A 22476-nucleotide genomic window follows, 5' to 3' on the forward strand; every position below is an offset into this window, starting at 1 on the left:
TAGATCTTTTTTAACATCCACTCCTCTATAAGATAGGAAGTTTCAGTGATGATTATGAAAAGCAATACATAATTATTGCCAGAAAAGAAATAGAGTGAATTAAATTTTTCCTTTACTGAACATCACATATAATCATGCCAGTAACATGCATAAATAGATTTCACTGACCAATCAAGGGGGAAAGTAATGAATGAATACTGTTTAATTCTATTAATTAATTAAAAATAATTTTTTTTTTCTGCAAAAAGCTTTAGTGTTTCCATTTGGTCCAAAGCAAGGGAGAGGGCTTCAGGGTGGTTAAGAGAATGGCTAGTGGTTTTGGGGAGAGGCTCAGACAGAAACCAGACACCAGGGGATGCAGAGGGGCCCCTCAAAGGCCTCTGGGCTCCAGAGGCTCCTAGTCATGCGGGAGGGTGAGCCTTTCGAAGAGATACTCACCCAGCCCAGCCCAGCCCAGCCCGGGGGCTGGCCAGCCTGCGGAGGTCTGTCAAGTGGTCGCCCATCTTCTTGATGAGTTTCACCTCCTCATCCAGGAAGTGGTTCTGCAGGAAGTCACAGAGATGAGGGAGGGCTGCGTGGCAGAACCCAGGGCCTGCAGCTCCCAAAGGGCCTGGTTCAGGCTCCTCTCCAAGGCCAAGGCGGCTTCCAGGGCATCCTGAGTTTCGCCCACTCATCCTGGGAGCCTTCAGCATGTCCTGGGAGAGAATGCGGCCACCGGGCTGGTTTTGTATCTTTAAGATGCTCAGAGCCCTGGTGCTGCTTCTCCACCAACGCCAGGAAGAAGTGGCCCACGCCCTCCAGAGCCACAGCCTTGTGGTCAAAATAGAAGCCCAGAGGGAGGTCGGTGTAGGACGCCCACGGAGCAGGGCGGCCAGGCGGTTAACGGCAGCCTCCACCTCCGTGGGATAATTCTGACGAATCTGGGGGCTCATGGTTGTTCGGCAATGAGCTAAGGGAGAACAAAAGAGTGTGTTGGCTGATCTCGGAGGTGGTTCTGAAGGTGGCGACTGGAAAAGACGATGGAGGGTGGTCGGAGGCTGGAAGAAGAGGCGTCCCTGGGTCTGTTCCGTCCAAACACTGTTGAAGCAAGAGACAGATCCAGGACTGCCGAGGGCACTGTCTCTGAATTATTATTATTATTTTTAAATATATTTTATTGATTTTTTACAGAGAGGAAGGGAGAGGGATAGAGAGTTAGAAACATCGATGAGAGAGAAACATGGATCAGCTGCCTCCTGCACGTCTCCCACTGGGGATGTGCCCGCAACCCAGGCACATGCCCCTGACCGGAATCGAACCTGGGACCCTCCAGTCCACAGGCCGACGCTCTATCCACTGAGCCAAACCGGTTTCGGCTGAATTATTTTTTAAAACATCTTTTATTAATTTTAGAGAGAGGAAGGAAGAGAGAGAAACATTGATTGGTTGCCTTCTGCACATGCCCCAACTGGGGATTGAACCCACAACCTGGGTGTGTGCCCTGACCAGGAATCAAACCCTTGATCTTTCAGTATATGGATGACGCTCCAACCAACTAAGCCACACCAACCAGGGCTCCATTAATTAATATTTTTAGAGCAAAACTTGTTTTTACATACTAGTCTGTTACAGTAATGAATAATAACATGACAGCCGAAACCGGTTTGGCTCAGTGGATAGAGCGTCGGCCTGTGGACTGAAAGATCCCGGGTTCGATTCCGGTCAAGGGCATGTACTTGGGTTGTGGGCATATCCCCAGTGGGAGATGTGCAGGAGGCAGCTGATGGATGTTTCTATCTCATTGATGTTTCTAACTCTCTATCTCTCTTCCTTCCTCTCTGTAAAAAAATCAATAAAATATATTTAAAAAAAATAATAATAACATGACAATTTAATAAATAAATAATCAAACAACAGTTTAAAGAAGACATTTCCATTTAAAAGATATGGCTCAGCCCTGGCATCTGCGGCTCAGTTGGTTGAGCGTCATCCCATGCACTGAAAGGTCACTGGTTCGATTCCTGGTCAGGGCACATGCCCAGGTTTTGGGTTCGGTTCCTGGTCAGAGTGCATGCAAGGGACAGTCCATAGATGTTTCTCTCTCACATTGATGTTTTCCCCCTCCCCCCCTTTTCTAAAATTAATAAAACATTTAAAAATAAAAGATGTGGCTCAAATTCAGGAAAGATATTTTTGGGTTTGAATTAAGATTTGAGCTTACCAAATAAAATGATATAATTTACAGTTTGGCTCACTGTTTAAAGTTTTAAATACAGTACAGATGGATTCTTCAAGTGATCAGACAGAATAAAGGAAGTGAAATTGCTCAAATTCAATTTTCTTTTCTTTTTTTAATTTATTTTATTGATTTTTTTTTTTTACAGAGAGGAAGAGAGAGGGATAGAGAGTTAGAAACATCAATGAGAGAGAAACATTGATCAGCTGCCTCTTGCACACCCCCTACTGGGGATGTGCCCGCAACCAAGGTACATGCCCTTGACCAGAATCAAAGCCGGCACCTTTGAGTCCGCAGGCCGATGCTCTATCCACTGAGCCAAACCGGCTAGGCCTAATAACATTGTTTCTTTTCCCTTGCCCCTGTTTTAGGTACCTGGTGCTGTTCTTTTAGTTTACCCTAGAGTTATAATGTTTCCTTTAAAGATAAATTTGTTGAAGAAAAAGGTTGGTCCAATCTTCAGCTTTATCATCAACTTCGCTTTATTTCTTTGATACATTTATTTTAGAAAACCACTTTATAATGGTAAATTGAGACCAGTATCAGAGACCCCAAATAGAAGGGAGCTGTAAAAAGACATGCAATGTGAAAATAAATGTTATCAAGTTCTGCCGAGGGTTGTCCTGTTCTAGGCGGGTGACCTCTCTTGCATTCTCTAACCCGGAGATTCTGGCGGAGATTAGAGGCCTTCTGCTGGGGCCTGATGGACATTCCGGCTGAGAAACCTCAGGGAGAAGAACCAAGGCTGGGTGCTTCCTTAGCTCAGCCGGGCCAGCCTCGCTCACCTGGGGCGGAGGGCCTCTCCACACATGTACACAGCCTGGCCCATGACTCAGTTGAACACCATCCTGATCAGATTTTCCCTGGGATTAAATATTAATCCCATGTTCGACCTTCTTATAACCTTTAGATCAATGGTCACATTTTACAGACAGGAAAACGGAGGCTCAGAGGGGAGAGGTGACTCCGTGGTGTCACAGCCAGTGTGTGGCTGAGCTGGAGACAGGATGTTGGTTTCTTGGCACCCAGTCCAGAAAGTAATTCTGCGCAAGATAGGAAATTTATGAACTGATTTGAGACAAGGGTGACATTTGAACTTGGCCTCGAGCGGGCCCATTTCTCTTGAGATCTGAGCACGTTGAGTGTGGGGTTCATTCCACAGGTCTATTGAAGCCACTTGGCTGGTGTGCGATCCTTCTCAGGGCTGGTGGGGGGGACACACACATCAGTGACCAAAACAGACCGGTTCCTGCTCCTTCGTATAAACAGATAACATAGGTATGTAAACAGAGCCCCTAGAAGGTGTATGCAAGAGTGACTGGGGCTGGGGTGACTTTGGCTGGGGTGATAAGGGCCACTTCCTAGGGAGGTGACCACTAAGCCAACACCACCAGGGTTGGGTTTTGTAACAGCTTTGGAAAGGTGTTGTGGGTTGACTTGTGTCTTCTCCCCACTCCACCCCACCCCACCCCAAACTCATATGTTGAAATCCTAACCCCCAGGACCACAGAATATGACAGTATTTGGAAATAACTCCTTAACAGATGTGATCAGTTAAAATGAGGTCAATAAGGTGAGCCCTGACCCATGTGACTGGTGTCCTTATATAAGAAGAGGACATTTGAACACAGAGACACGGGGAGAAGACAGCATGTACAAGCAAGGAGAGAGGTATCAGGAGGAACCAGCCCTGCCCACACCTTGATCTTGGACTTCCAACCTCCAGAACTGGGAGATAAAACATTTCTGTTGTTTCAGCCACTCGGTCGGTGTCACTTTGTTTCAGCAGCCGGGAAGCACTCAGTGCCTGGAGGCCCAGAGATGCCTCCCATCCCGCCCCCTGGGCACCTTCCCAGGGCCCCAGGTTGGAACAGGAGGAGACACCCTCTCTGTCTCCTCCCCCACAACCGGAAGGAAGCTGAGAGGACCACACCTGAAGCCAGCAGAGCCCTCCTTTGGCTGGTGAGAGGTCCGCTTCGACCTTGGACCCACCAGCCATAAAGCAATCACCAGGATGAGATGGTGGCTAGACATGGAGGGAGGGTTGGGGTGGGAGATGCGGGGTGGGGGTGGGAGATGCGGGGGAAGGGGGGGGGCTGGCCTTGTTTGCTGGTCCAGGCTCAAGGCCTTCATGGGGCACTGCCCCAGGGACCACTCCTTCTCCTGAAGCTGGGGGACCACCTTCCTGTGTGAAGCTAAGAGTGAGCCCTGACTCCTGACCGGTTTGGCTCAGTGGATAGAGCGTCGGCCTGCGGACTGAAAGGTCCCAGGTTCGATTCCGGGCAAGGGCATGTACCTGGGTTGTGGGCACATCCCCAGTAGGAGGTGTGCAGGAGGCAGCTGATCGATGTTTCTCTCTCATCGATGTTTCTAACTATCCCTCTTCTTTCCTCTCTGTAAGAAAATCAATAAAATATATTTTTAAAAAAGAGGGGGGAGGGTGGGGGTTAATGGGGGGATGAGGACACATTTGTAATACCTTAACCAATAAAGAAATTAAAAAAAGAGTGAGCCCTGAACAGCAGGCTTAAAGAACAGTATCCTGCCCCAGCCGGTTTGGCTCAGTGGATTGAGCCTCGGCCTGCGGACCTAAGGATCCCGGGTTCGATTCCTGTCAAGCGCATGTACCTCAGTTGCAGGCTCCTCCCCAGCCTGAGCCCTGGTCAGGGCGCGTGCAGGAGGCAACCAATTGATGTGTTTTTCTCACATTGATGTTTCTCTCTCTTTCCCTCTCTCTTCCACTCTCTCTAAAACTCAATGGAAAAATATCCTTGGGTGAGGATTTAAAAAAACACACAAAACACAACAGTATCCTGATACCCAGGCCTTTAACCCTGTCGACACACATGTCCCACCCAGCCCCTTCTAGAAACTTCTAGAGCCGTCACAGGACTGACCATCAGCCTTTTTACCCGAGGGGAACAAAGCCCTCAGTCCCCTCCCTTGCTTCCCCTTTGCTCATTCTGCTCCAACCCCGTGCACCTCCTTGCTGTTCCTCCTACCTCAGGGCCTTTAGCTCTCAACACTTTCCGCATTCCCACCTGACCACCTTATATAAAATTACAAGTCACCCCCACACTCTCCACCTCTCTTTCCTGGTTTCTTTTTTATAATATGTTTTTTTTTTTTAATGTATATTTTTATTGATTTCAGAGAGGAAGGAAGAGGGAGAGAGAAACCTCAATGATGAGAGAGAATCATCAATCGGCTGCCTCCTGCACGGCCCCCACTGGGGATCGAGCTCTAAACCCAGGCATGTGCCTGACTGGAATCAAACTGCTGACTTCTTGGTTCATGGGTCAGTGCTCAACCACTGAACCACACTGGCTGGGCCCTGCTTTATTGCTATACATGGTCCCTTAATATTACTTATTTTCTTGCTTATGCACAAATGAGATTATTTAGCATCTGTCTCCCCCAATAAGCTCCACTGGGCTAGGGAGTGGGGAATGTTTACGTTCCTTGCTGTGTCCCCAGCACTGGCACACAGTAGGTGCTCAATAAATGGTGGTCGCAGGAATGAATGAGTGAATGATTGGACATAACATCCTTCATTCTTTAGGAAGGGCAGAGGGAGCCCATTCCCCACCACGTTTTCCTCCATGGTGTTTGGAGACCCTGATTCACACCCTGTCTTCGCACACTCCCAGGAGCCCGGAACTTTCTGGAAATGCCTCAGAGGATGATGTAAGAGGAGAGAAGAACTGGGCAGTCTCCAGTATTAGGTGCTAATCAGCATTGCCCAAGAGGCAGATCAGAGTTTCCCCTCTCCCCCAGCCCCTGGCCTGCCCCTGCCACACCCGTGTCACAAGGGTTTTACTCACTCCCTGGCAAGGCCATATCCCCAGGGAGGGACCCAGAGGGGAGGAGGAGGAAGAGGGCGGGGGAGGAGCTGGTCAAGGAGCTGCTGCTCCCAGAACCCCTCGCTTCTTCCCTGCAAAACCGACCTTAAAGAGAAGCGTAGAGAGAAGCCAAAAGAAAGGGGAGGTGACATGGTGACAAGAGGCAAGCCCCAGTCTGGAGCAGAGGACCTGGGCGTTGTCTCAGCTGTGGCTGACTCATGGCCACAGTGAGTCATAACCCCTTATTAGCCCCTCTGCCCTCCTGTGCGGAACGGGGCCTGTCGTTAGAGCCAGGCTTGTGCTATGGCCAAAGGGCTGAGGCCACCCAACTGTGACAGGCAGGTGGGCATCTGCCAAGCGTCTCAGGACTGGAGTGCAACATATTTCTCATAGAGACTCACACCAGTAATAATAGCAACAACCACGATGCCGGCCAGGTTTTCAGACCTGACTCTGCGGGGGGGCCTTCCAAGCATTTCGCATGTTTAGTTCATTGAATCCTCCCAGCAACCCCGTGGAGCAGGTCCTTTATCCCCTATTTTGCAGCTAAGGAAACTGGCAGGGAGAAACAGTCACAGAGTGACAAGTGGCAGAGTCAGGATTTGAACCCAGGCCCTGTTCTAACTCAGCACTGTCTGAGAGAAATGTCATGTATTACTTTAAATTTTCTAGCAGCTACATTTTTAAAAAGCACAAAGTAAAAATAACTTTCATCTGAATATATTTTGTTAATCTAAATAATTAATAAATCCAAGCTATTTTCATTTCAACATGTGGTCAATATCAAAATTATGAATATGGTACTTCACTTTTTCTTCATACTAATCTTGTACATCCAATGTGTTTATCAATTTGGTCACTAAATCTTTATCAGAAATCCTTGATGTGTACTTATGGAGTTCAGAAAGTTTATAGTAAAAAGCGTAGATTCACAAACCCGGGTTGTTTCATGTGCACTCAAAATTTGTCCAGTAAGTGACTTGAGTATTGGTTTTAAATTTTAAATGAACAAAAATGAAATAACTCGATCACATTCTTTATACTTCAAGTGTTCAATAGCCATAGTGGCCTGTGGCTCCTTATTGGGCAGAGCAGGTCTAATCTGCTAAACCTTGCTATCTATATTAATAAAAGCATAATATGCTAATTAGACCAGACGTCCTTCCGGACCACCTTCCGGACGACCTTCCAGACGAAGCCACGTCGGGCGGGGGGCCGAACCCCTTGCACAAATTTCATGCATCAGTCCTCTAGTTTCTAATAATAGCAAGTTCCAACTTTTTCTGAAAAGGACCAGATACTAAATATTTTCAGCTTTGCAGGCAACAGGGTCTCTGTTGCAACTGCTCAACTCTGCCATTGTATACCAAGCAGCCACAGACATTCCATAAGCAAATGGGTGTGGTTGTGTGCCAATAAAGCTTTATTTACAAAAACAAGCAGAGAGTCAGAATTGGCTTACAGGCTGTAGTTTGTCAGTTATACACTAAACGCAGCAGTTATATTTATAGACGTTCAGTTGTGCCTTCTCTAAGTATTGAGGGGGCAGCTATTGTGCGGCAGGCATGGTGCCAGGCACTGGGGAGACTGCACACAGTAGATCTTGCCATGATGATTGTCCCTATTTTACAGATGAATCCTAGCTGGAGACTTTATTTATTTATTTTTAAATATGTCTTTATTGATTTTAGAGAGAGAGGGAGAGAAAATCAATCGGCTGCCCTCTTCATGCACTCTACTGGGGATCGTGCCCACAAGCTGGGCATATGCCCTGATGGGGAATTTAACCAGCAACACATTTTTGTTTTTTTTAGGGGAGAATGTTGATTTTTGTTTTTATTTTAATATATTTCATTGATTTTTTACAGAGAGGAAGGGAGAGGGATAGAGAGTTAGAAACATCGATGAGAGAGAAACATCGATCAGCTGCCTCCTGCACACCCCCTACTGGGGATGTACCTGCAACCAAGGTACATGCCCTTGACCGGAATCGAACCTGGGACCCTTGAGTCTGCAGGCTGACGCTCTATCCATTGAGCCAAAACGATTAGGGCCCAGCAACGTTTTTAGGTGCACGGGACGACACTAACCAACTGAGCCATACTGGCCAGGACCTAGCTGGAGACTTTTTAGCTCTTCACCCCACACCTCTTCCTCTCTCTGACTAGCTAAGCTCCTGAACTAATATAGATGAAGGGAAGGAGCAACAGGCATTTTTGTTGCTTAACACAGAATAGACAATAAATGTGTGTTGAGCCCTGGCTAGCTTTGCTCAGTGGTTAGGGCATTGGCCTGTGGACCGAAGGGTCTCAAGGTTCTATTCCCAGTCAAGAGCACGTACCTCGGTTGCGGGTTTGATCCCCCAGCCTAGGTCAGGGCATGTGTGGGAGGCAACCAGTTGATGTCTCTCTCTCTCTCTCTCTCTCTCTCTCTCTCTCTCTCTCTCTCTCCCCCCCTTTCCTCCCACTCTCTCAAAGAAAAATAAATGGAAAAAATATCCTTGGGTAAGGACTAAAAAAGTAATGATAATAAACAAATGTGTTGAATGCATACCACAATAAAGAAAATATATGGTGCAGTGTTTATAATATTGTCCCCTATCAGTATGTACAAATAATCCTTATTCATTTTCACAGTTATATAATATTCCATTAGGCGAATGCATCAGGCTCTATTAATCAATGCCCTCGATGAATTTTTTTAAATGGATATTTTGGTTGTTTGTAATTTTTTGGTTGTTCCTAAATGTTTTATGTGCATGGTTGTTTACTATATATATTTTGTATACTTTTTATTGAAGTAGGATTAATTTACAATAATAATGCACGTCTTAGGTGTGTTCAATTTGATGAGTGTTGGCTGAGCAGTATTGTGAGGTATGGATATACCAGTTTGCTTATCCATTCTGTTGTTGGATATTTGAGTTCTTTCCAGTTGGGGACAATTATGAGTAGAGTTGTCGTGAACATTCACGTCTTTTTGTGAACATACACTTGCATTTCTCTTGGGTAAATACCCAGGAGTGAACTTGCTAAGTCATATGGTGAATAAATGTTTAACTTCGTAAGAGAGTGCCCAGTTTTCCAGTTTACCAAAGCGATTGGGCCATTTTGATTCCCACCAACAGTGGGTGAGAGTTCTAATTGCTCCGTAGCTTCCGACAACATCTGATGTTGTCTATCTTTTTATTTTAGTCATTCTAGTGCTTATCTCTCAGCGTTTTCATATGTCAGAAATGGTTCAGAATAAATCAAGTAAAAATGAAAAACAAAACACACCTATACAAGCATGTTTGGGAAATGCTACAAACTCTGTTCCCTCCAAGAGTGTAAAGGCTCTGATAAGGTCTGCACAGCTGTTTATTGGCGCAGTCTTCCCTCATCTGGTTTGGCCACAGCATTCCTTTGGGGTTGTGTTTCACACATAAACATATTGGTGGGATCTATGATGGACATTTGAAGTAGGTGGTTGTGTTTAGTCAGTGGGATAATATGATGTCGGGGCATCGAAAAGTCCTGCTCTCCCTCAAATGTTTATTCCTATCCTACTTGTTCAGACATTTCTTCATTGGGGTTTAGGAAAGCCTTCTGAAGTCTATAATTATAAAAATGTAAAGAATACAAATATCCTGGGGAGGAGGAGGAGGGTCTTAGCCTCCATGAAGATATAAATGAGAAATGCCACCTCCTTTATTTCTGGCAGGTTTTCACAAGAGGAGGAGGAGGCATCCTATTTCAAGGGAACCTGGACTCCTCAGAGTCAGCAATGGGGTGAGGGGGAGGCAGAGAGAAGTCCAGAAGTCAGATTTCACCTACTTGGTACACCTGCCAGGACGGGCCTGGCGCGGTGCCGCCACAGCGAAAGCTGAGTAAATATTATGACTGGATCGCCAGAGACAAGCCAAACCAAACAAACCCCTTAAAGATCCACCGCAGAGGGATTGCAAAGGAAATAGGCGAGATCCGGGAGCCAAGGACGAGGTAACGATACCGGCATCCAGAGGGGACAGTTACTGTAACGCAGGGTCTCCCCCGGGCACTGCAGACATTGGGGTCCTGTCACTCTCTGTGGGGCTGTCATGGACACTGTGGGGTGCCAAGCAGCATCCCTGGCCCCTGCCTACTCGATGCCAGGAATATTATGACAACCATAGATGTCCCCAGACATTGCTCAGTGCCCCTTCCCCGGGCGGGGGGGGGGGGGGGCAACTGCTGCAATGTAACTCATTGTTGGGTACAAGAAACACATCATGTGTGGCACATAGTAGGTCCTCATTAAATTTTTGTTGCATGAATAAATAATGACCGATGCATTGAGAAATATACACCAGGATGTAAATTTCTTGGGAGCAAGGAGGGTTTTTTAGCTACCGCTGTAAACCTAGCTCTTAGCATCATGCCAGGCATACAGAAGTCTTGATATAGCCTTGTATTCACTAAGTTCTCAACAGCTTCCTTTTATTTATTTTTTTAAGAATCTCTGCCTTTAAAAAAATTTTTTTTATTGATTTTATAGAGAGAGGTAGAGAGAGAGAGAGAGAGAGAGAGAGAGAGAGAGAGAGAGAGAAAACACCGATAAGATTCATCAATTGGCTGCCTCCTGAATGCCTCCTACCAGGGACCCAGCCCACCACCTGGGTATGTGCCCTGACTGGGAATCGAACCAGCAACCTCTTGGTGCATGGGACGAAGCTAAGCCAACTGAGCCACACCGGCCAGGCATCAACAGCTTCTTGCTATGTTTAGTATAATCCAAACGCCGGCCCCAGCCCGAAGAGCCCTGCTCCTGTGCCCTCCCTGTCCTTACCGCCTCCCTCTCTCCCTCTTCCTCACGCTGCTGCAGGCACCCCAGCCCCTCACCTTCCTCCACTGGCCAGCACAGCCCTCCCAGGGCCTCTGCTTATGCTATTGTTTTATGCTATTTTTCCCCCTAGACCTCCCATGGCTTCTCTGTCTCATCATTCAGGGCTGTACTTAAATGTCACCTTCTAAAAGGGGCTTTTTCTAGTCCTCAGGGGACCTTTACCATGGTTTCGCTTAGCTTCTCAGTAGTACTTAACCCAGTTATCTGTTTACTGGTTTATTTATTCGTTTATGGTCTAGCTCGTTCACTGCCTCACCCCGAGGGCCTAACTGGTGGTTGGCACATAGGAGGTGCTCAATGAGGAAGAGTTGATTGAGCACCTACTGTATGCCAGGCATTTCCTGGACACTGAGGACCCAGCAGTGACTCTATTCGAGCCCCGCCCTTCCATTCTGGGTGCAGTGGGCAGGGGAGAACTGAGGGAAGACACCAAGCAAGTTAGTACACAAGAACATTTTAAATAATGAGTTCAGTGAAAACAAGGATCTGATAAAGATACATGGGGAGGGGTCTTCTCTCTGCTGGGGTCAGAGATGGGCTGATTCACAAATATCAAACACTCACGAATAAATGGGCCCAGTGACCGAGTCAGGGGTGGAGGAGAGGGGAGTTCCAGATAGAGGGAACTGCACATGCAAAGGCCCTGAGGTGGAAACAAGTTAGGCTCCGTTAAAAAAAAAAAAAAAAGAAAGTTTGGCTCAGTAAATAGTTGTTGAATAAATTAACTAGAGAAGATCCTAGACGGAATTGGTTACAGGGTTCAGCCCTGGAGGGCCTGGAGGGTGGGAGGAGGTTGCCAGCTGTGATGAGGGAAGGGCGCGCCTGCGGAGAGAACGGCTTCGGCAACGGCAAAGGTCGGGGTGGTCCTCCTGTTGGGTTCTGTCCCAGGAGCGGACTGGACCGGCCAGGAGCCCTGGACTCTCCTTTATCCCGACGTCTAGGACGCTGATAAGAAACAGTCCCCCAAAGTAGGGAAGAGGTCATGGCAGAGCAGAGGCACCCCAGACTTCGGCCTTTGCCCCTTGCCTGCAGGAAAAGCACAAAACATCGAGATAACGGGTCTTCTCTCCCCTCCCCCCAGCCTGCCCTGGTGTCACTGGCCCTTTACCCTGTCCATCTTGCCTGTCCCCCAATCAGCAGCCGGGGGTGGGCTGGGAGCACCCCAGGACTATTTCAGCATCTTTGGGGGGTGGGGAGACAGAGCCACAGACAGGAACAAGACTCGGGGTGAGCTTCTACGGATCAGAGCCACGGAAAGTAGCTGGAGGCAGAGCTGGCCGGGCTCATGAATGGAGATTTACCTGCTGGAAAGGTGAGCCCTGCCTGGGTCCGAAGGTGGAGGGAAGGCCTCTGCCAGGAAACGCTCCCCAAGCTCCCCGCGTTGGAAGGAACCCCCACACATGGCACAGATGGGAGACAGGCCCAGAGAGAGAACGCAGTGACCAAGACCATGCCTCTGTTCCAGGCCTGCTCCCTGATTTCTCCCAGACCCCCACCTCCCAGGAGGGGCGACATGGGCAGGCGGGGAATGAGAGGGCCGATTCTACCCGCCTCCAGGGACTGACCAGGCTGATGATCCCCGTGGGTATATCTGCTAGCACTTTCTAAAGAAACTGGCTCTCACCCCCGCCCCCCGCCCCCCGCCCCCCAACTCTGGGTCAGCCCCTCAGCACTGATTTGGAGGTGGAAGCCAGCCTAGGGATTGAGTGGAGATTGAACTTCAGCTGGGCAGGCCCGGTGGTATGCAGATGGGAGATGGGGAGGGGAGGGGCTGTGTGACCCTCATGCCTGTCTGTCCTTCCCCAGATGGCTTCCTCCACCTGCCTGGTGGGCCCTATCGACAGCCTGGAGCTCCTGGACCTCCTGTTTGATCGACAGGATGGAATCCTGAGACATGAAGATCTGGGCGAGGACTGGGGCCACGCTGGAGACCAGGTGAGGCCCCCACTGCAGACAGAACTTCCTTCGGCTCGGTAGCGTTTCCGGCTCATGGTGTGTGATTCCAGCAAAGCACACTGTTGCACTGAACCTCTCAGCTGCCCCAGGGGGCGGGCAGCATCGGCACCTGAGAAGTGATGAATCCGAGGTCCAGTCACTTGTCTGGGTCACACAGCCGTTTGGGTCCAAACTCAAACTCAGGGCTCGTGCCTTGACCAGGCTGGATGGTGTTCTCACGGTACATGATTGTGTTTGAGCCCCACAAGCCTTCATTCTGGTCGAAAGGACAAGGGAGGCCCAGAGAGGGTCAGGGGCTTGCCCACAGTCACACAGCAATCCAGAGCAAAGCACAGACCTCCTCACTCCCGCCCCTCCTCCCAGCAGGTCCTGCCAGCCCCGGACTCTGAGGAATTTCTCAACTGTATCTTGGGTTCTGGAGACTCGGTGCCAAGCTCTCCTCTCTGGTCTCCTGCGGACAGTGACAGCGGCATCTCTGAAGATCTGCCCTCCGACCCCCAGGACACCCCTCCACACAATGTGCCCGCCACCGCCCCGGGCGGCGGCCATTTCTCGGAGTCTGGCAAGGGGCTCTGCCCCTCCTACCTTCCTGTCCCCCACAGCCCCAACAGGCCTCTTGGGCCGGCGGCCCAAGTGCTCGAGGCCTCCGTGGCTATAGACCTGGGTGAGTTCTGTGTCTTTTCTCACTGCCCTTACCTCATTACACACATACCCACCCTTTTGAGATGGATGCTCTCGTGGGCCCATTTTCCAGATGGTGAAACTGAGTTCCCATGAGGTTAAGCAACAAGTCAAAGTCACAGAGCTGGGATGCACCCACGACAGGCTGGCCGTGGCACCAGGTGTCATGCTGCCAACCTCGTCTTTGTACCTCCCAGGCCTGGGTCATAGTAGATGCTCCGTGACAGTGAGAGAGGTCATGGATCCCAGTGGCGAAGGCCTCCTCTTGGGGGGAGGCCTTATGCAGAAGACACCCCAGCAGGGCATCCTTTGTCCTCTGAGCCTTGCAATGGAGTGGGAGCTCTTGTGAGTCCCCTTGGAGAGCTGAAGAAATTGAGGCTCAGAGAGGTTTAGTTACTTACCCAAGGGCACACGTTTCACTCCGTGAGAATGAGACTCTAAGGTTTGTGCTCTGGAGAGCAGCTCACTTACAGTGGGCCGGGCCCAGGTGGGAGGGAGCCAGAGGTGAGTCAGACCTGGTCCCTGCCCCAAAGGCAGATAAGGCCTGGCTGGCTGCAAATCTGGTTGAGAATCCTGGGCGATAAGAGCCTCTCTCTCCTGATTGGCTCTACCCCCAGGTCCTGAGAGGGTCCCTCGACTATGTCCTGATGGATTTGGGTTTCTACCTTCCAGAGAGGGGAGACTGAGGCACCAGCCGGGTCTGTCCCCTTCACCCCAGGCCTCGGGGCCCCAAGTTGTACCAAAAATCCTTAGCACATTGCAGCCAATCCTGGAAGCCTTGGTGGAGGAGGCAGGTAGAAGCTGGGAGGTCAGAGCCCCCCACCTGACACTCTCTCTGCCTTTGTCCCCGTCTGCCCTGGTTAGAAATGTGGAACCCGGGCCTCTATCCCGAGGAGCAGGCTGAGCTGGCAGTGTCGCCCCCAAGCTGCAACCTCACGGTGAAAGACCTCCTCCTCTCCGGCAGTGGCGACCTGGTGAGCAGCTCTACCCCCAGCTCCCAAGCATCAGAGCTGGGAGGGCCGCTGGGGTGCACGGAGCCCCAACATCCCCATTTCAGAGACTGAAAAACTGAGTCACAGGGTCACATCCAAAGCAAGTCTGTGGGTTCCGGTCCTGAGTTCTCTATCTCCTGAGCTGGGACATTTTCTACTATAGTGGTAGTAAAAAAATAAAAATAAATAAAAATCTAAAACTTACTGAGCACCTACTGCAGGCCAGGCACTCTTCGACATGCTTTAAATGTATGATGTTTTAATTCACAATAGCCCTGAAGATTGGGGATCATATTATATATTTTTAAAAATCGTTTTTATTGATTTCAGAGAGGAAGAGAGCGGGAGAAAGAGATGAGAATCATCTATCGGCTGCCTCCTGCATGCCCCCTCCTGGGGATCGAGCCTGAAACCCAGGCCTGTGCTCTGAGCAGGAATCAAACGGTGACCTCCTGGTTTATAGGTTGACGCTCAACCACTGACCTACCCTGGCCAGGCAGGGACTCATAGTATCTTAATTTTACATCTAAAGAAATGGGCATAGAGAAGTTCATTTGCCTTTAGCCACCCAGCTGCTGCAGGCTCTGTCCCTGGGCTGGCCTGTTGGGCCTGTTGGGCCCATTGCATGCTGGCTGAGGGCTTCAAGTACCTCTAAACCAGGTCTAACAACCCAATTAGGGCCCTCATTCCTCAAGACCCAGAGAAAGTCAGGGCCCAGAGAGCTTAAATCCAAGTGCCACAACAAACAAGTAGCCCAGGAGGATTTGAACTCCAGTTTGTCTGATACCAAAAGTCATCCTGACAAGCTCTAGGCTAGACCAAAATGCCCCTCCCAACTTGAAAGATGTGGGGTGAGCACCAGCCGTGTGCTCAGCCTCTGGGGATCTCATGAAAGTGTACCAACAAGGGAGAGAGGCTGGAGGGTCACTGCAGGTCCTGGAGGGCATCCTAGAGGAGGTGGAACCCTAGCGGCCTTGAAGGATAAGAAAGGAGAATGATTGTGTTGGAAATGCTAACTGGGTTTGGTAAATGCATGAAGTTCAGTATCATTGTTCTTCATGTCAACAACCTTAAGATGTGGGAGATCTTATCCCCATTTCACTGATGAGCACACTGAGGCTTGGACCCTGGAGAGAAAATGGTTGGACTAATCAATGAACTGGAGTTCTAGGTAGTGGAGTTTGATCCAAAGAATGACAGACTGCCCCCGAGCTCCACCTTTATGCCTGAGTCTCCCACTCCTTAGAAATGTGACATTGCTAAGACTTAGACATTCTGATGACAAGATTCTTTCATTTTTAATGTTTATCTTGAATAATTTAAATTTAATTGAAACTATTCTGAATAGGGAAATGCATTCACACAGTCCAAGTTCCAATGGAACAAATGCGTAGATTGGGAGACCTACCTTCTCACCTCAGTTGCCCAGACACCCAGCTCCCCACACAGGTTCAATTTTTTTCCAAAGAGATACCTTAAAAAAAAAAATTTAACATAAAAAGTAGTGGGCCACATGCAACAATGTTTTGCCACCCACCCCCCTTTTTTTAAGTTGACAGTTTATTATGGAGATTGCCCCATAGCATGACGTGGAGAGCCGTCTCTTTTCAGGGTTGTGTAAAATTCCATTGTGCAAATGGGTCGTGCCTTATTTGCTGGATATTTTTATTGCTTCCAATGCTTTGCCATTGCAGACAGTGTTACAATGAGTGTGCACAGCCCAGAATGGTGCCTGGAATGTAGTAGGTGGCTATAAACAGCTGTCTTGTGTCTTTGTTAAGTGAATGAAAATCCTGTATGTCCCTGCTTTTGCATATGTGGGAGGGCATCTCTGTAAGGTCAATTCTTGGAAGTGGAGTTGCTGGGTCAAAGGGCTGTGTGCCGGCCAGTGGGGACTCTACAGCAGATGGATTGATTGTTGCTCAAATCTGATGCCTCTTTCATTTCCCAAAGGCTGTCCCTCTCTCTGCCCCCAACGCAATTCCCCTGGTTTTTCCATAGCAACAGCATGCCTTGGCAGCCCCCCACCTGCTGAGACCTGGGACTGGGCACTGCCAGGAACTAGTGCTGACCGAGGACGAGAAGAAACTGTTGGCCAAAGAAGGCATCTCACTGCCCACCCAGCTGCCCCTCACCAAGGTGAGTTGGTGAGACCCTTGGCTGAGTCTTTCCCCCTTCCTGCCGCCAGCTGCCCGTGAGTCTCACCTATAGGCCTCCCACACTAAAACGGTTGGGTGTGTCTACCACCGGAGTAAAAAGTCATCCACAGAGCCAGCTTAGTGGGACCTCTCTCTCTCGCCACAGTTCTCACCCAGCCCTTTCACGTCATGTCAAACACCGAGTTTGCCCTTCCAATTGGAAGACATTAGTGTTGGCATCAGCTGGCCCCATGAAAAGCACTGGTCTCAGATATGACCAGAAGGTGGCGCAACTGCACCATACACAGAGTTTGGTAGCAAGTTACTAACTGGGAATAGGAGCTGGATAGATTCCAGGACCCAGGACTCTCCTGGAGACTCTGCAAGAATTTAGGGGGGGAAAGCTGGACTTGAAATCATCAGGAGTCTGCCCCCACGTCCCCGGGCCTGGGATGGCTCCCCTGGGAAGAGAATGGGTGAAATTGTGGGGTCCAGACAGCAGAGTAGACCCTCTAGCCTGACTCGGCCTGTTCCCCATGTCACCTGGCAGTATGAGGAGCGAGTCCTGAAAAAAATCCGCCGGAAAATCCGGAACAAACAGTCAGCCCAAGAAAGTCGTAAAAAGAAGAAGGAATATATTGATGGCCTGGAGACTCGGTAAGGCTGGGTCCTGGGCACACTCGGGGGAAACTGAGGCCCAGAGAAAGGGATGCAATGGGCCTGAGGTCACAGGGTTTAAGGCCTGGCAAAATTAGAGTCGTCTTTCCTCTCCAGGAGAGACCTTTTTTCATGTGAGTTGCAAGGATGGGATATGCCTAGAGCTGGCTCAGGGCAAGGGTTTCAGGGTCCCTTTGTCCTCAGAATATGTGGTACCAAGAGAGAGGGAGGTATTACCCATCTTGTCTGGCTCCGTGCCAGAACATGGGATATGGGATGTGTACGCCCCTGGTTGAGATCACTGGTCCCAGAGCTGTTGTGACGGCCAAGGATGACTTTATGGACTGTTACAGGTCTATATGGGTCTCCTACTTACTCCTGGGTCCGTTTTGGGATGTTATATTTTTTTGTGAAGATGCCGATTTCAAAATTATTAAGATAAAATGGCTTCTAGTTCTCTCCTATTATTTTAAAATGTTTTTATTGATTTTAGAGGGAGAGGGAGAGAGAGAGAAACATAAATGAGAGAGAAACATCAACATCGATTGGCTGCCTCCTGCACGCCCCCCTGCTGGGGATTGAGTCTGAAATCCGGGCCTGTTGCCCTGGCCAGGAATCAAACTGTGACCTCCTGGTTCATGGGTCGATGCTCAACCACTGAGCAACACTGGCCGGGCTATAATTCTGCCCTTCTTAATAATTCGTTTATTTGTGCCTTCTCTTCCTTTTTTTATCTTTCTGATCAATCTTGTTAGAAGTTTGTGTATCTTCTTATTCTTTGCAAAGTATGGATTTCTGGCTTTCCCTCCCATCCAATTGTATTTTTCTTTTCCTGTTCTTTCATCTCTACTGTAAGCTTTGTTATGTCCTTCTTAGACTGGTTTTTTTTTTTTTTTTTTTTAAATATATTTTATTGATTTTTTTACAGAGAGGAAGGGAGAGAGATAGAGAGCCAGAAACAACGATGAGAGAGAAACATCAATCAGCTGCCTCCCGCACATCTCCCACCGGGGATGTGCCCGCAACCCAGGCACATGCCCCCGACCGGAATCGAACCCGGGACCCCTCAGTCCGCAGGCCGACGCTCTATCCACTGAGCCAAACCGGTTTCGGCAGACTGGCTTTTTGTGTGTGGGGGGTGGTGGTGGTGGATTTTATGCTGCTGTTTAGCTCATTGAGCTGAGTGAAGCCTGTAATTTCCCTCTCAGCACCACCTTAGCTGCGTCTCACACATTTGATTGGACTACTGTCATTGCCATGTGGACCCTAGGTGTTCTCTGATTCTTCTTTATCTTGTGAGCTATTTAGAAAGAGGACTTTTTAGAGAGGGAGCTTCTTCTCTTCCCTGGTTGTGATGTGAGGACTGACACATCCTCCTGCTGTGATCTGAGGACTTAGCCTCCACATCTGAGTGGTCTGGGCCACGACCACGTTCACAGACGGATGCAGAGGGAAAGGTGTTCCATCAGAACCCTAGATGGAACCATAGCCATTGTCTTGTTCCTCAAATGCAATCTGCCAAGCCCCTACTCAACTGTGCTTCATGCCATCCTCCCAGCCCCTCTGTGAATTAAGTAACTGTAACCCAACTTTACAAATGAGAGGCCTGAGGTCCGGTCAGAGAGCTGAGGGCTCAAGGTCGCAGGGATGGTGAGCGGCGTCACTTGGTTCTCCTTGGACACCCAGACTCCCTGCTATTTCATCCTCTGGAAGCATCACTGCCTGACTTCGGCATTCCATTCCAATCAGGGGGGCTCAGACTTGAATGAAGGCCCCACACCAATGCAGAGATGGGGCCTAGAAACCTGGCAGACATGGGTTCACTCCTGGCCCTTGGACTTGCCAGGGTGACTTGGAATAAGTGACTCCCCTCTTTGGCCTTGGGTTCCCTGCCTGTGAAGTGGAGCCTCACAGGAAGAGGCGATGGGACCGTTGGTGACAGGCGTACCCTGAATGTCACTGTGACATTGTCCCTGCAGGATGTCGGCCTGCACTGCCCAGAACCAGGAGCTTCAGAGGAAGGTCTTGCATCTCGAGAAGCAGAACCAGTGAGTCTTGGTCCAGCCAGGGCAGAGGACAGGGGGAATCGGCCCCCAAATCCTTTGCAGGAGAGGTGAACATTGTGGGGGAGGGGGGCAACTTCTGTGATGGCAGGGCAGAGCCGGGGGGCAGGGGCGTGGCGGGGGGGGGGCGGTAAGGATTCCACCTAGAAAGGAGGCAGGCTGCATAGCAGAGATTTGGATCTGGGGCCTTAAAAGATGTATAAGAGTTCATGGGGGAAGCTACTCTCTGTAGAGGAAATGGCATATGAATGGCCTGAGGCTAGGAGCATGGTGTATTGGAGAACTATACACAATTCCACCTAAGGGGTGCATCCACTTAGTCAGTTTATTTAGCATCTATTCTGCATCAGACATAGTTCCGGGCACTGGGACCACAAATGAACAAAGACACAGTCCCTCCACTTAAAGAACTCACAGTCTAGTGGGAGACATACTCAAGACAAACAAAAATATATAAAAGATCACACAAATAGTGATAGTTCTTAGAAAAAAGCAAAGTAGGGTGAAGGGCTATTTTATATTGATTTGAGAGAAACATTGATTTGTTGTTCCGCTTATTTATGCATTCATTGGTTGATTCTTTTTTAAAATATATATTTTTATTGATTTCAGAGAGAAAGGGAGAGATAGAAACATATATATGAGAATCTTTGCTCGGCTTCCTCCTGCACGCCCCCTACTGGGGATTGAGCCCCGCAACCGGGCCCTTGATTGGAATTGAACCTGGGACCCTTCAGTTCACAGGCCGATGCTCTATCCACTGAGCCAAACTGGCTAGGGCCTTTGGTTAATTCTTGTATGTGCTCTGACCAGGGATCAAACCTACAACCTTGGAAAATCGGGACGGTGCTCTAACCGTCTGGTGCTTTGTTACCCAGCCAGGGCTGTGGGGCTATTTCAGATAGGAAGGTCAGATACAGTGTTATTTGAGATGAGGCCTAATGGGATGAGAAAAAAACCAGCTGCCAAGAGACCTGGGGGAACAGTGTGCTTAGAGGAAATAGCCTGTGCAAAGGTCCTGGGGCCAGCATGCTGGAGGCATGGTGAGGAGGCCAGTGTGGCTGGAGCAGAGTGAGTGAGGGTGAGGGAGGGAACAGGGGCAAGTTGTGTAGGGCTTCAGCTGCAGAGAGGACTTGAGGGAGGTGGGAGCCCTGAGAGGGTTGGGAGAAGCTGCTTCACATTTGGAAAGCGCCCCCCGGTTGCTGAGTGGGGGCAGGAGAGGCAGGGGGGCAGGAGGGAGGTAGAGCTGAGGGGCACCAGAGAGGAGGATTGGGTTGGCGTCCAGGTGAGCGATCCTGGAGGCCTGGATGGGGTTGCAGAGAAGTGGGTGGGATGCCTTTGGAGATTTACCAAAGCAAATCTGGGACTTGTAAGAGCAGGGGGGCCTTGAGAGGTGGACAGAATCCAGACATCAGCCATGCTGGGGAGCCCAAGAAATGGACAGAGAGCCAGGTTAAGGCCTGTAGGGCTCAGTCAAGGCTGCTCCTTCCACTAAGGTCCCTGTTGGAGCAGCTGAAGAAACTCCAGGCCATTGTAGTCCAGTCCACCAGCAAGTCGGCCCAGGCAGGCACCTGCATAGCGGTGAGTCCTACTCCCTGCTCCGATGGCCCCCAGGATACAGGGGTTCCTCCGCCTTGACAGACTGGCCTGTGGGAGGGGGAAAGGTGTGAGTAGCATGGCCCTGGCCCCAGTTCAAGCATAATCCAGTCTTCTGGGCCTCAGTTTCCCTGCCCAAAAGATGGGTGTGCTTGTAGGGATGGTGGAGGGATGGGGTGACCCCACCCCCATCTCTGGCAGGTCCTGCTGCTCTCTTTTGCCCTCATCGTCCTCCCCTCCATCAGCCCTTTTGCCCTCAACAAAGCCGAGAGCCCCGGAGACTTCACACCGGTGCGAGGTAGGTGGGCCAGAATCCCTTCGGGGTCCCCTCTGGGCTGCATCATGGACATCCCCATGGCTCCTCATGTCCCACTACTGGGCCTCTGGGGGAGGGGAGAGGAGCCCCCCCATGCAGCTGCTCCCTGAAGCTGGGAGATAAGGAAAGAAGAAGCACCAGTCTCCCCACCCCACCCCTCATGAACCCCCAACCCTCGCTCAGTCTTCTCCAGAACTTTGCACAACGACGCCGCTTCCCGTGTGGCCCCCGACACCACGCCAGGTTCCGAGGCCCCAGGACCTCAGGCCGAGGCTGGCGCACCTCAGGGAGGGTCTCCACGCAGCCCCAGGGTACACTGGAAATCCCAGGACATGCTGGCTCTGGAAAACTCGACGGAGGAGCTGAACAAGTCGACCCTGGTCCAGGGCAACTGGGCAGAGGAGCTGAGCCAGGCCACCCTGCTGGACTGGGCCTCATCTGAGCCAGCACTCAGCCCAGGTCTGGTGGGGCTGGAGGCGGTGGGGGAGGAGCTGTGAGTGCCGCCTGGATGTGACTCCAGGCCCCTCGGCTCAGGGGCACTGTGGTGGGCGCTGCAGTGGAGGCAGGGGGTTGGAGGTGAGAGAGGCCCCTGTGGAGATGCCAGGATGGAGATGCACAAACACACAGCTACATACCCAGGGACCCAGACACAGGAGCAGAAACTGATGCTCAGACCCAGGGCAACCCTGAGGCCACAAAGCCTGAGAAATACACACAGACCCAGGCACAGATCGGACAGGCAGACACAGTGATCCATAGACCCTGACAGACAAACACACAACATGCCTCAACAACTGCGCTGCCTGGGGACTCCTCCCCCTCCCTCACACACCGGGAGGAGGAAGTGACAGACTGCAGAGGGCCTGGCCCCTAAGCCCTGGCTGGGCTCTGAACTTGGGATGGCCACGGCCACCCTCCACCTTCTCTGACTGCCGTGATCCTTAATAAAATATTGTGACAGAACACGGTTGGTCTGGGAGTGTAACTGGGTAGAAGCTGGAGTGTGGGGCTCCCCAACCCCCAGAAGGTGGGGCTGGGCGGGCCCGGGATGGGGGAGTAAGGTGGGGGGATCCCAGGCACCCAGGGCTGGAGAGGCGGCCCGAGGCGCCAGGCATGTCTTCAGCACCGTGGAGAGCGGCAGCCGACGGAGCGCGAGG

The 22476-nt window shown here is 50.3% G+C and overlaps 1 protein-coding gene across 4 annotated transcripts; it reads left to right on the plus strand.

The window, feature by feature from the left end:
• Positions 1-12099: 12099 nt before the first annotated feature.
• Positions 12100-22274, plus strand: CREB3L3 (cAMP responsive element binding protein 3 like 3). Of its 4 annotated transcripts, XM_036314582.1 has the most exons (11): positions 12109-12232; positions 12386-12501; positions 12727-12855; positions 13240-13540; positions 14422-14531; positions 16551-16688; positions 17238-17344; positions 19324-19392; positions 20904-20988; positions 21205-21301; positions 21503-22274. In XM_036314582.1, exons 2-11 carry the CDS (start codon positions 12493-12495, stop codon positions 21814-21816), a joined length of 1359 nt encoding a protein of 452 aa, XP_036170475.1. In that variant the 5' UTR covers positions 12109-12232; positions 12386-12492; the 3' UTR covers positions 21817-22274. The 4 variants fall into 4 exon arrangements, with proteins under 4 accessions (XP_036170472.1, XP_036170476.1, XP_036170474.1 ...); XM_036314579.1 differs by lacking the exon at positions 12386-12501 and having other exon boundaries at positions 12100-12232; XM_036314583.1 differs by lacking the exon at positions 12386-12501 and having other exon boundaries at positions 12100-12232; positions 21249-21301.
• Positions 22275-22476: the final 202 nt, after the last annotated feature.

The sequence above is a fragment of the Myotis myotis genome, unplaced genomic scaffold (assembly GCF_014108235.1).
Source record: "Myotis myotis isolate mMyoMyo1 unplaced genomic scaffold, mMyoMyo1.p scaffold_m19_p_6, whole genome shotgun sequence".
Classification (NCBI taxonomy): Eukaryota; Metazoa; Chordata; class Mammalia; order Chiroptera; family Vespertilionidae; genus Myotis; species Myotis myotis.

Bases quoted from the DNA above. Each gene is read 5' to 3' on its own strand.
- CREB3L3 (XM_036314579.1), top strand. From the start codon at position 12,206: ATGAATGGAGATTTACCTGCTGGAAAG. The intron at 13,541-14,421 runs GTGAGTTCTGTG...TGCCCTGGTTAG, and splicing joins CTCCGTGGCTATAGACCTGG to AAATGTGGAACCCGGGCCTC. The intron at 16,689-17,237 runs GTGAGTTGGTGA...GTCACCTGGCAG, and splicing joins CCCAGCTGCCCCTCACCAAG to TATGAGGAGCGAGTCCTGAA.